The sequence below is a fragment of the Dendrobium catenatum genome, unplaced genomic scaffold (assembly GCF_001605985.2).
Source record: "Dendrobium catenatum unplaced genomic scaffold, ASM160598v2 fragScaff_scaffold_1360, whole genome shotgun sequence".
In the NCBI taxonomy this organism is placed as follows: Eukaryota; Viridiplantae; Streptophyta; class Magnoliopsida; order Asparagales; family Orchidaceae; genus Dendrobium; species Dendrobium catenatum.
In genome coordinates, this window is record NW_021319822.1 from 298,359 (window position 1) to 311,358 (window position 13,000).

Here is a 13,000-nt window from a genome sequence, read left to right on the forward strand (position 1 = left end):
GTACAAGGCTAAGACGTAAAATTTTCTAACACTATCGCCATGTATACTCTAGTCCACAACAACTCTAAAAAAATTCATTTGTGGAACTCAACTCTAACTCTGTGTATTTGGTTTTAAAATTTTATATAAATAAACCATTTTTTCTAACTTTTAGAGATTAATGCATTTTAGTTTTAAAAATAAAATCATTAAGAGCAATGCTAGTAGGTCCAACTCAAATTTGTTTGAACATTTTGAATGAAATCATGTAAAATGTCACCATTCCTCAAATTATAAGTTATGGTTTAGTTTGAAGAAATTCCTCCGTTTGAAGAAATTGGAGGAAATGAAAATGCATTTTATTTCTTTTTTTTAGTATCTGAATCTAACCTAATTTTAGGGAATTGAATTTAGCTAGAAAATATGAACAAATAAAAATTTTCATTGATAATTTTCTATCAAACAAAGAAATATTTATCTGGCCTTCATTGTGGCTCTAATGAGCCATCTAATTATAAACAAATAATAAAATAAAAACTTTTATCAATCAAATAACAAAAATAAATTCACTCAACTTCTTCTCCATCAAAGAAAAAGATGATAACTAATTCCAATTCAATTTATTTCCTTATTTTTAGTGTATTTTATTTTTTTTCATTTCCATCCATACAATTCCTTTGAATCCCAAAAACTTACTACCTTAACCTTACTAAGTAAATTCTCAATTTTGGTTAAATAAGAGTAGTTTAGGCTTCGTTTGGGATGATTTTCTTGCTGCTTCTTAAGACAACTTTTTAGTATAAAAATTAATTTTTTTATACCAAAAAGCTGCTTTATGAAGCAGTAAGAGAATAGGCCCAAAGGAAGCCTTAGATCCTCTAGTTAGGAAGCTAATCGTATTTTGTAAAGTGACCTATATCTCATCCATTAATAGATCATTGAATTTGCCTAGCTATATAATTAAATATATAGCTGTATTTAATGCGCGGTTGAAGTGAGTGATATGTTTCCAAGGATATTTGACTCTTAGAGAAAAAAACATATAAGATAGATCACCAAAAGATAAAATATTTGAATCTTATAAATTGTTATACTATTATTCAATATAATTAATAATTTGGGACCATCAAACTACAAAAAAATGAGTGAAAACATGTATGCATGATAGGTCACCAAAAGACAAACTAAATGAAGCTTGTAAGTTATTATATCATTATTGAGTATAATCATTTAAGGAGGTGTCGGGTCCTTACTGACCTCTTGACTATAGAAAATTGAGCGAAAAATATGAATGATGGGTCACCAAAAGAAAAAAAAAATATATAAAGATTGCAAATTGGTATATCATTATTGAATGATATCATTTATGGTTGTATCAAAGACTCTACATTTAACTAATTTGGTGATGTTCTACAAGGAAATTATTCATTATATATTCATATAAGAGACTAGTAGAATCATTCATTATATATATTTTGGTTGGTGTGTAATTAGCCCATCCTAAGTAGAAATGTGAATTGTCTAATAATGAAATAATGAAAGCATAATTGTAGTGTGCTCTTCTATTAAGTATACAATTTATGTCTAATTGGCTTGGCACATGTATTGAAAGTTAAGATCATCTCCAACCGAACTACATAATATTGTATGATGTTCGTCATTCGCTGCATTCGAACTCCAAATCTCACATCAAAATTCAGTAGGTGAACAGTGTGATGCCAATATTGTCGTCGTACTGTTCACCTACACCAAAAAATTGGGTTGCCAAATTTGCCGAAGAAGAGTGCAAAAGAGGAGAGAGATTGTTACTTCGCATAAGCCACGAAAGAAGAAAGAAATACAGTTCGATTGGAGATGAATTACGATATTTTAAAGTTTTAATGCATTTTAGAATGACAAATGGGTTTTTCGGTTGGAGATATTCTAAATTTGAATTTGAGGCTTTGAACTTTTAGCATCTTATGTGTATGTTTGGCAGGTCATCTCTAAATTTGAACAATTTGGCACTCTCATCTCATGTGCCTTCTCCTTTTGTTTATTTTAAGGAAAAAAATTAGGATGCTTTCCTACTCAATTCAAAATAACGTTCTTTTTTAGCTTTGATCAACGGATCTGTCGCCGGCTGACAGGGGGGGAGAGAGAGAGAGAGAGGGAGAGAGAGAGAGATGGAGGAAGACGCCGTGATCTCCACTGAAACGCTAGGTAGGAAGCTTTCGAGGTCGGCGAAGGTGAAGAAGCCGGAGACGAAGAGGATCAGTCCAAGGAACCAGCTCAGTGATTTCAACATCCACGCTATTCCTCCACTTCAAACTTCAGCTGAGGGCCAAAGAAGAGGATGCTTCCGTTTCCTCCGTCCTAATTCCTCGTCCAAGGAGGACTCCTTCCTAAGATCCAAATGCCAGCACCGTACTCCCAAATCTGCTCCTCCAATTTCGAGAAACCTCTCCTCGAAAGAAATCACTAATCCCACTTCATTACGGAACAATAACCGTTCAAAACCCATCTCTGAGAACCCTCAGAACATCCGATCGAAGAAGCCTGCGAAGCCGAATACCCCAGATCTTCTCCATAAATGGAATCTGCGAAGACCTATTTCGAGAGAGCTCACTGGAGGTAAAATTAAGAAACCTGAAACTATCTGTAAGGTCGATTTTAAGGGGAAAATTGGATCTGGTATGGCTTCTACTCGAGAGAGAGCTATTACGCCTGAACTGATTAAGCCTGGTTCTGAGGCGAAGGAAGGCAAGGAACAGCTTTCGGCAACTCCTCGATCCAACCCCACGCCTCCCATTCAGGCCTCGATATCGCCGGAGGTCCCCTGCGGTTTAACTGTGGCTCCGACTCCAGTGTGTTTCGCTACAGGGCATGTTATAGCCGGCATCCAAGACCGTAGAAAGTGCAGGCCTCGTGGCATTCTAACCATTGGCGAGGAGCAGAGTAATATATCTCGGGTTTCTTCAGCGCCTCCGCCTCTTGCCGAAGCTTCCGTTTGCTGGTTTTCATCTCCCTTAGTCATTGGAAATGGAAGTGGCAGGGATGCCTCTAGTTCTGAAGTTCGGACTTTCGATTTTCCTGATGAAGCTTCTGTTAACTGGCTTCTGTCTCCATTTGATGTAGTGGAGAAAGAGATTGGGACTAGTTCAGTGAAGAAAAAGTTTTCCATTTTGGATGCTGAAATTGGAGTGGAAAAAACACCATCATCTTGCACTGGGATTATAAGAACTCCTACTTCGAACAGTAGTGTAAGTCCTTTTTCAGTCATTGTACAACGGGCAGAAGCATCTTCCAGGCTCCAAGTTCTTAACTTTCGCAAGGAGAAAGTAGAATATAGATATGGCGATGCTTTAGATGTTTCTCCTTTTTCTGAGAAATCCTGGAGCAACAGTGGTGCTGTTTCTACTCCATCATCATATACCAATTCCAGAAGAAATGGTGTCATATCTCCTTTGGAGACTGATTCTGCTACGGAGGATTTGAGAGCAATGAGACTGTCATCGAAACAAGCATCAGGCAACAACCAGAATGATATTTCACCATTGCATGGGTTGAGCTTCAACTTTGGTTGCCAACCTACACCTACACCTTTGAGCTCCATTGATCTGAATTGTTTCAAAAGCTCTAGATGTGATGAGCTCTCCAAGTTAGAGGTTAGAGAGAAGAATTTATCAGCATCAGGTGCAAGGATATCATGGCGAGATGGACTTCTTAGTAGGATTTTTCAGATGGGCGAGTTGGATTCTTATCACAATTTTTTTGATGATGATGAAAATGCTTATTATCCAAGAGATGGCAATGTCAAATCTGAATTTGGTTTTAAATATGCCTTGGAAAATGTGAATTCGGCCTTTGAAAAAGTAAATGGTTTTGGATCATACGAGTTTCCAGACGACAACAACAAAATAGGTGTTCAAAAGTGTCAATCAGAAGTTCCTCCTATGGAGCCCAATTCATTTGCTGAATCAATTAGCACAGAAGGTGGTCTTATCTCTTCTGGTGACTCTGATTGGACTGTTTTTTACAAAAATACTTTATTTGAAGTTTGAATGTATCTTTACATCTTGCCCATTATTTTCCAATGAACATAATTTTCGATCCTTCTTGGAAAAAATTTTATGTTTGTTTTTAAGGAAATTACTCTACCACTTGCATGATACTTGTTATGTGTTCTAGTGCTGGGTGGGCTTTCAATCTACAATTTGCATGTGTTTGTAGTTTTACTTTTAGATGATGGACCCATTTGTTTGCTTTCTCCTTTTTTCTTTCGTTACACCTCTCCCTTTTTTGGCTCTCCCTCAAGCTTCTTCTTTCACCTTGCTACTCGTGGACTCTACCCTCCACAACCTATTCCCTAATTGTTGTGCCCTACGACCTTAACTAGTTAGCAACTTGAACCCAAATAATATATCTATTATCCTTTCATGCTATCTAAAGCATTAAAAAGGGTCTTTTGCAATACAATGTTGTATGTCATTTTATAACTATCAGTCTTTGTCATGATAATTGGCATCATCCCAATTTCTTTGGAGAGGCATTATGTCTTGATCACTCTTGATCGCTCTTATTAGCTACACAATAATGCACCAACACTTCGTAATAATGAAGCATGTTGTGTCAGATACGTGTACTTGTCACATATCAAACATGTCATTCACATGTCCAATTAAAAAATAAGAAAAATTCATAGAAATGTGTGTTGTGTCTTGAATAATAAATTTTTAACTTTTAAAATTATTTTACATAAAAAAATTTAGTTAGGCTGCTTATTATTTTAAAATAGATTACTTAAATAGCTTAATAGCTAATTAACACTAACTTAATTTCTCTTGTCCTACATTATTTTCCTATGATATTTTAAATAATTTTTATTTTTTAAAATTTTGATAAATGAATCAATTACCTTTACTTCAAGCTAGCAATCTATAATATCATGTGACTTTGGCTGAAAAATCAATGCATTGTAAAAGGAATACTTGGAGTTATTTGGATGAGTGTAAAAGTAATATAATATGTTACTTTTATTTATTTGATTTGAGTAAAATTAATATAATGACAGAGGGCCTAAGAATCGAAATAGATCGATAAGTATCTCAACTTATTAGATTTAACTGACCTTATTCTTCTGCGCATGTTCCCATTATCGATATTTAAAATATAATATGAATTACAATTAGCTTTCTTACATCATTTGATATCCTAGTTAAGGATGAAATCTCCAACATTACCGAATTTCATTGCAATAAAAACTACTTATAACCATTAAAAAATCATCCAACTATCAGACAATGATAAGTCTAAGCTTAAATGTGAATATAGGTGGCCGATGATGGCGGTGGGAGGCGCTGGTGGCTAGTGGTGGTGATCTGTAGTGGTCGGCAGGGGCGGTTGGCAGGCGACGGTGGTGGCGGGAGTGGTGATCGGTTGGGGCGGAGTGTTGTGGTGGCCTGCGGCTGTAGTGGTGGGATGTTGCAATGGGCGTCAATGATAGTTAGCAGCCGGTGGCGGTGGCTAGTGGCAATGGTCAATGGCAGTGATGGTCGGCGATTGCGGGAATCAACAGTGGCAGTGGTGGTCAGGTGGAGACAAATAGTGGTTTGTGGTTGCGGACGGTGGTCGGCGGCCAGCGCGTGACGGCTGTGGGCGGCTACAATTGCAATAATTTTCTAGTATATTTGAAACTCGTCCAAATCGGAGGAATTCATAATACTCCAAAAATGAATTAGATGGTGAATTTTAAATACACCAAAATTTTGCACAGCTTTTATTTTACTTCAACAAACGTCAATATTTTCAAAATCTCTGCGTTTGGAATACTTTCCACTCCTTTTGTAGGCAATCAAATAGCCCCTTAATAAATTTAAATATATTTCTTATTTTATGAGTAATTGAAATAAATTTAAATATATTTCTTATTTTATGAGTAATTTGATTGTCATGTAATCTATGATGCACCGACATGGACACGCGACACGGACACGGGACACAGGAATTTTTAAAAATATAGGACAAGGGTGTGGCATGGACACGGCATAATAATTTTTTAATATAATATATAGAAATTAAGGTGACATTATAGTAAAAATGACAAGCAATCAACTGCGACGTAGTAATCTTATGACACATTTTTATTCCATGGCCAGAAATTTTAAGTAGACGTGCCTTCACCCTAGAATAAGATCCTTTGTAGGTGTCATCAAAATAACTGCATTTGAATGACACATTCCCTCCTCCTTCAAATGTTTTTCCTAACTTTGTAACATGAATTCATAACGTCTTATCGGTTTCTACAGACGGCTCTTTTGAACATTCACCTAATCCACCCCCGTTAGCAGTAGAGCTCATTTTGCTAACAAACCAATCATACATATGAATACGTCAAATTAAATTGATATGAAGTTAAATCAAAATATCCCAATAATAAGTCAACATGAATGCAACAATATACCAGTCTGCTGGGGGTCCAAGGGGCAGCGCCCCTGCGGAGGTTTTCGAGGGTAGCACCCTCGGAACAAAGTTTTATTATAAGAGTAATTTTGAAGTTCTGCTTGTTTTTAAAGTTCGTAAATTGTTTGTATGAGAAGATACCGAGTGGTACCGAGCATGTACCAAGCATGTACCTAGCGGTACCGAGCATATATTGAGCGGTACCGAGCATGTACTGAGCGATATCGAGCATGTACTGAGCGGTACCGAGCATATACTGAGCGGTACCGAGCATATACTGAGCGGTACTGAGCTTGTACCTAGCGATACCTCATTTAATAACCGGACATGCGTGTCCTATTTTAATTTTAATTTTTTAAATTGTGACACTACAATGCCGTGTCGGACACGTGTCCATGCCGTGTCCGACACGTTTAAGACAATGCATACCCTCTTTAAGCGGAGTGTCGGTGCATCATAGCATGTAATTCCCATATTTTTCTTTGGAAGCTCCAACTTGAAAGAAAATCTACCTTTTATTTGCACTTTTAGATTCTCTACAAATAAATTTAATAGTTGCTCTCTCTATTCTAATGTTTGACGTTTTTCTCATGCTATTACCATAGCACCCTTATTAATTTTCCAAGTGGCATCACAAAAGATTGAGATGTAATCTTTTTCACCAAGTTGCCTAATTGAGATGAAGTTCCTCTTTATTGTAGGAATGTAGCTCATATTATGAAGCGTTTATACTCTTCTTTTACTAGTCTTGAATTGTATATTACCAACTGTCAAGGTGTTCTAAAGTTAGTCCTTATTAAAAGTATTCTTCTCGTAACCCCAATTGAATATAGAACAATGTATTATAAATCTCTTCACTCTCAAAATTAGCAATGCCTTTATGTAATATAAGGTTTGTCCACCATTACCCCATGGACAATTCCTTTTCATGTATCCAATCATGACACATCAGCCGCATTCTCCATTGTGATATTTTAATTGCCTCCTCTGCTTAGAATTAGATCTACCTCTCCTATTGTTTCTCCTTGTACTTCTTCATTGGCTATCAAGGCTCAAAGAAACAAAAGATTGATTACTTAAATCTCACCTCTTGATATCCTCACTCAAGATTAGTGCACAAATATCATTGAGCTTCAACTTCGTATACCTATATGAACTGCTTACGAGTGCCATAGTTTCAGCTCCTTTTTTGTAATGATGATAAAAACCCAGTGCATGAATTTTGTCATCAAGATTGATATCAACCGACCTCGGTTAACTTATAACTAGCTTTACTAGATACACTTTATTCACTGCTGAAGGCCTCTTGTACATATCTACACATATGATGTAGTCTTCTCTATTGCATGTTGAAGGCAGTATTTTTCATCAATGATAGATATATAACAGAGCCATGGATTGGGTACCCATACTCACACCCACCCATACCCACACCCACCCATTTACCCACCCATACCCAATGTGGGTATGGGTTCGGTATTGGTATGCCCATGACCTCATGGGTGGGTACTTAACATCGAGAGATAAATGAATTTATATTGCTAATCATTGTATGTTGTATGTTACTGTAATTCTCGTGTCATGTTATTTTACTTATATAACAATGAACAGCGTTGCGACCACGGTAAATTCTAATATGTGACTTAAAAGTTTGTAGTTAGAGCAAGGAGTAACAAGCCTCAAAGCCATCAATTCATGACAGACTGCGCTCAAAAAGCGTGGAAAGTGGGTGGGTATTGATGGGTACAACATCTCGAAAATAACCATGGGTGGGCGTGTGTAGGCGAAGCCTACACGCGTTAAGCGTGGGTAGCCATTAGGTACCCAACTAGGATCCCATGTAGGGCTTTGGTATATAACTCTCAATGCCTATATGTACAAGAGATCTCAATCTTTATGTCTCATTGTAGTTGGCATCAACTAAAAAGGGGGTAGATGTAGCTCTCTATGTTATATATAATCCTCAATTTGCATTTTCCAGTACTGAAAAGTCCTTGACATCGAATAATGGATCCTCACCTTCTCATCTTTATACAAAATTGTTCCAACTTTTTGTGTATATAGTACAAAGCTAGCATAATTCTAATACTAATTACGAAAAAGTGACTGCATGAAATCAAAGATAAACATAAAAACAGGATTAATAATGTATAATGGAACAAAAAAAAATAGAAGATAAGAGAGTTTATGCGGTTCAGCAAGATCCTTACCACACAGAGATAAATGTCCAATAGTCTAGAGATAAATACAAGATATAAATATTTATCCATCCAAACACCTTTCTCTTTTATCTCACAACTATTATTTGCATTATCTTACTTTTATTTCGTCTCTATGTATGAGCATGATTCCTCTGCTTGTCATGCTCACTTAAGATTGAGGAAAGCCTTCCACATGTTATGCATATATGCTGGACTATCACATTGGTCACTGGCCCATGCGTAAGTAATTGATTTCCTCGCATTTAGGAATTCCTTCTATCACCTATGGCCTTTATTGATCATTGTCTATCATCCAATAGAGAAATCACTCTACATGGCATCAGCTAAGGTATCTATCAATATTCGATAACTCTAATTGTCACCTCTCTAACCTTCGCCTCTTACCCGTTGAAAAAAAGACGGAAAATGAGAAATGCTTCTCAATATCATGCAGCCATTTCTTTATATAATTCATAGAGGTAGTTAGTAGCAAACTTATAAAAAAAGGTAGATGGTATTAGGTTTATAGGTAGTATATTTGTTGAGGTACATAAAAATACAGATAGTTGATCTTGACTTTGTAATTAAAAATTGTGAGAAAATTATCTCCCCATCTCAATATGAATGAGATTTATCCTTGTTTGTCTGATGTGATTGCGTTTGTACACCTTTGAGAGCTGCCAGTAAAATCATCCTTGTCTCCCCTGAAACCATTTTCTACTCCTTATCGATGAAACGACACTGTAGTCTATGTGTTCAAACTTTTGCAATTTGTTTTTATAAGACTAAGTACGTTGAACTAAAAGGAAATCTTATGTACTGATCTCTTCTATATTAAGTTATTCATAACTTTATGATGCCATGCATGACGATGCAGTCAAATATAGAAAATCGACTCAACATGGAACAAAATCTAGCTAACTAATGTCAGCAGCATCTTCAACAAATTCACAATCAGCTATGAACTCACTGAAAGAAATGGAGAGATTTATAACTTTCTATTATATGGAAAACGAAATTATTTGTTAAACATCTTGCTCAAACCAAACTCGTAAAAGCAGCCACCTACGTCTTCAATCATTCTCTGTTGCCGACTAGGTAGGAGATCCTATCTCTCGCAAATCAACTTCCAGGTGCTGCTCTTTTCTAGGGCATACAATTATTATGTGGACAATTAAGAAACAACATACGGTGGTTAGATCATCAACTGAATCTGAATACCGGACACATGCAACTATTACAGCAGACATCTTATGGCTTCAGCGTCTCTTGATGGACTTCCAAATTCAACTGGACCAACCCATTGATCTCTACTGCTATAACATATCAGCAATTGCACTGACAAACAACCCAGTCTTCCGTGCCATAACTAAACATATAGAGATCGATGAGAGATTCATTCGTGACCACATCCACAACAACAACATCCGGCTTCTTCCCATCAGCACAGTGGACCAAGTTGTTGACATCCTCACAAAACCACTCACCACACCAAGATTTCGTCATCTTATATCCAAACTGATAGTCACACCAGATCCATCAGTTTTCATAGGAGTATCAGAGCACAACACCACTAATTCTAACAAAATTACATAAACGTACATGACAAAATAAATCACAACCACTCACATACAAAAAACTATCTTCATCTCATATGTACACTTGTTAAAGCTTCACAAGCTAACACTTATATATATACTGATTTTGAGATCTAGAAAATACAAATTACCTATGCGATATTCTCTCTGCTTTACTTTCCTGTTAGTGCAGGTCTCTGTTCCTCAAGCAGGTAAAAGACGTTCTACACTTTTCAATGAAACGACTGTGTAGTCTATGTGTTCAAACTTTTGCAATCTGTTTTCATAAGACTATAAGTACGTTGAACTAAAAGGAAATCTTATGCACTGATCTCTTCTATATTCAGTTATTCATAACTTTATGATGCCATGCATGACGATGCAGTCAAATATAGAAAATCGACTCAACATGGAACAAAATCTAGCTAACCAACGTTAGCAGCATCTTCTACAAATTCACAATCAGCTATGAACTCACTGAAAACAATGGAGAGATTTATAACTTTCTACTATATGGAAAACGAAATTATTTGTTAAACTTCTTGCTCAAACCATACTCGTAAAAGCACCCAACACAGCTTCTACCTTTCACCATGAACTGGATGAAACTAATCTACAACCTGCCGTCCCAGGCGGCTGCTCTGTGATTTCGATTTCAAACTCCAAAATTTTTTTGCAGGGAGAGATTTGTTCTCTCCTTGGTGTTCTTGAAGGGAAGTGTGCCTTCTGAGTCGCTGGCTATCTTTCCCCACTCTCCCAATCTTATCTGATTGCGTTGTGTGGAAGCCACCACTCCTAGGCTCTTCCAATAGCGTCCTTAGCATCTCTGGAGGTGGCGTGAGAAAACCGTAGCCATTGCCATTGAATCTTTCAGAGTCTCCCAAAATGGCTGCACCTGTTGAGAGAGAATTGTATTGGGGGTAACTCTTCTTTCTTCTGATTACCTTGTACAGTAACGGAATTATTCCCTCCATTTTTCCTATATTTGAAGGATAGGAAGGAAGCTTTGAGAGCTGGAGGAGATTTTTGTTTGGCCATACAGTTTCTTATAGAAGATTAGGAGAGATGAACAAGACTTGCAAATTTGACTATTTTTTAGATGTTTTGGTTGAGGTGGGTTTGGTAATAAGAGGTTGAGAAAATGAAATGGTAACCTTCTTTATGAGATTAGGCCAACAGGTATAGCTATTGGCATCAGGGTGTATTATTTATTTATTTTAAATGAGAATTTATTATTGGATAATAATCAAATGGTTAGTTTCCTGTAGCTTGCATAATTTATATCTAATCAGATGCCTAATGTCTGCCAGCAAAGAGTTTTTTTAACTGTTTTATAATTTAGCTAATATGTCAGCAAGCTAATATCTATTTAATTATGCTGCCTTATTTCACCTAATTGATAAGCTTTATAAACTGCAGTTACTGTAGAACAGTAATTTTAAATATGTTTGGATAGGATTGAAAGAAAAATTTTTCCTAAGTGATCTACGCTCGAATCGCTCAAACTTTTCAAATAAAATAAAATAATCTGTTTGGATATAGAAGTATGTACTGAAGCAGTAATGTTAAGCATTGTACAGAAATTACGGCTTCATTTTTATTGGGTGTGGAGTGCGGACATAGCTCTATGTATGCAAACCTGTAGTTGAATGCCACGTGGAGCCCACCTTGACCCCACCAATCTGTTTACCACGTGTGCTTGTTTACTGCGCGGCCCGACGACCCGAACCGTCCGAAAAATTGAAAAAAAGAACGCGGTAATACTTTGGGTTTTATTTGATGGCGCGGGTCATTTACCTCAGTTAAAATTTTTTTTCTCGTCACCTGAAAGCTCGGAAAGAAAGAGAACATAGGAAGCTATGAAGATGGATACCGTTTAGGAGGACTTCGAAGATTGGTCGGAGATGGAAGGCGTTACTCACGAGTCACAACAAAGAGAAAAAGATGTTTTTCAGCAAAATACCGAAGATAAGTTGGAGATATTATCGGTAAATATGATATGGATGTCGTTACTTCAGTGTTTAGTTTAATAATTTTTATTTTGAAATGCATGTTTTGGTGGTCACGCGGCTCCTAGGTACCGTTTGTTACCGATCGGTACCCGCTAGGTACCACTCAGTACCGCTCGATACCACTCGGTACCGCTCGGTACCACTCGGTATCGATCGATACTGATCAGTACCGCTAAGTACCGATGCTGTTGCCAATTAGCGTGACTATTTGCAATGTTAAAATCGTTGTGTCTAAATAGATTTTCTTGTTCGTAGGTTGTTTGTAATAGTGAGAAAGAAGCATATGACATGTACTGTCATTATGCTCACAATGTTGGTTTTAGTGTTCGCAAAGATCATCACTGTTATTAGCCTAATTTGAGAAAGATAAGGCTTAAGAATTTTGTATGTTTGAAGCTGGATTTAAGAAAGGCATTGACTTGAACACCAAAACAAAATACAGGAAATCCAATACTAGGATCGGGTGTCCCGCGATGATTAGATTTTTCAGTTGACCAAGATGGAGTATGGAAGGTCCAAAAATGCATAGAGAGCCACAATCATGAATTAGCTAGGCCTGAATATCAACATTTACTCAGATCATGTAGGAATATTAGTCATGAGAAAGCATTTGTTCTTAAATCAATGACAGTAGTTGGGATTAGAACCATTGATGCATTTACATACCTTGTTGATGAAGTTGGTGGAAGAGAGAATGTTGGGTTTTCCAAAAGGGGTGCATATAACTATGTCCAGAAAGAAAAAAGAACTAAGATTGAGAATGGGGACACCAATTCCCTAATTGAACATT

At 36.7% G+C, this 13,000-nt stretch overlaps 1 protein-coding gene across 1 annotated transcript; it reads left to right on the forward strand.

Moving 5' to 3' along the window:
- Nucleotides 1–2,030: 2,030 nt before the first annotated feature.
- On the forward strand, nucleotides 2,031–4,110 carry LOC110113845. The gene has a single exon (XM_020846548.2). The coding sequence runs from the start codon at nucleotides 2,145–2,147 to the stop codon at nucleotides 4,020–4,022; it is 1,878 nt and encodes a 625-aa protein (XP_020702207.1). The 5' UTR covers nucleotides 2,031–2,144; the 3' UTR covers nucleotides 4,023–4,110.
- Nucleotides 4,111–13,000: the final 8,890 nt, after the last annotated feature.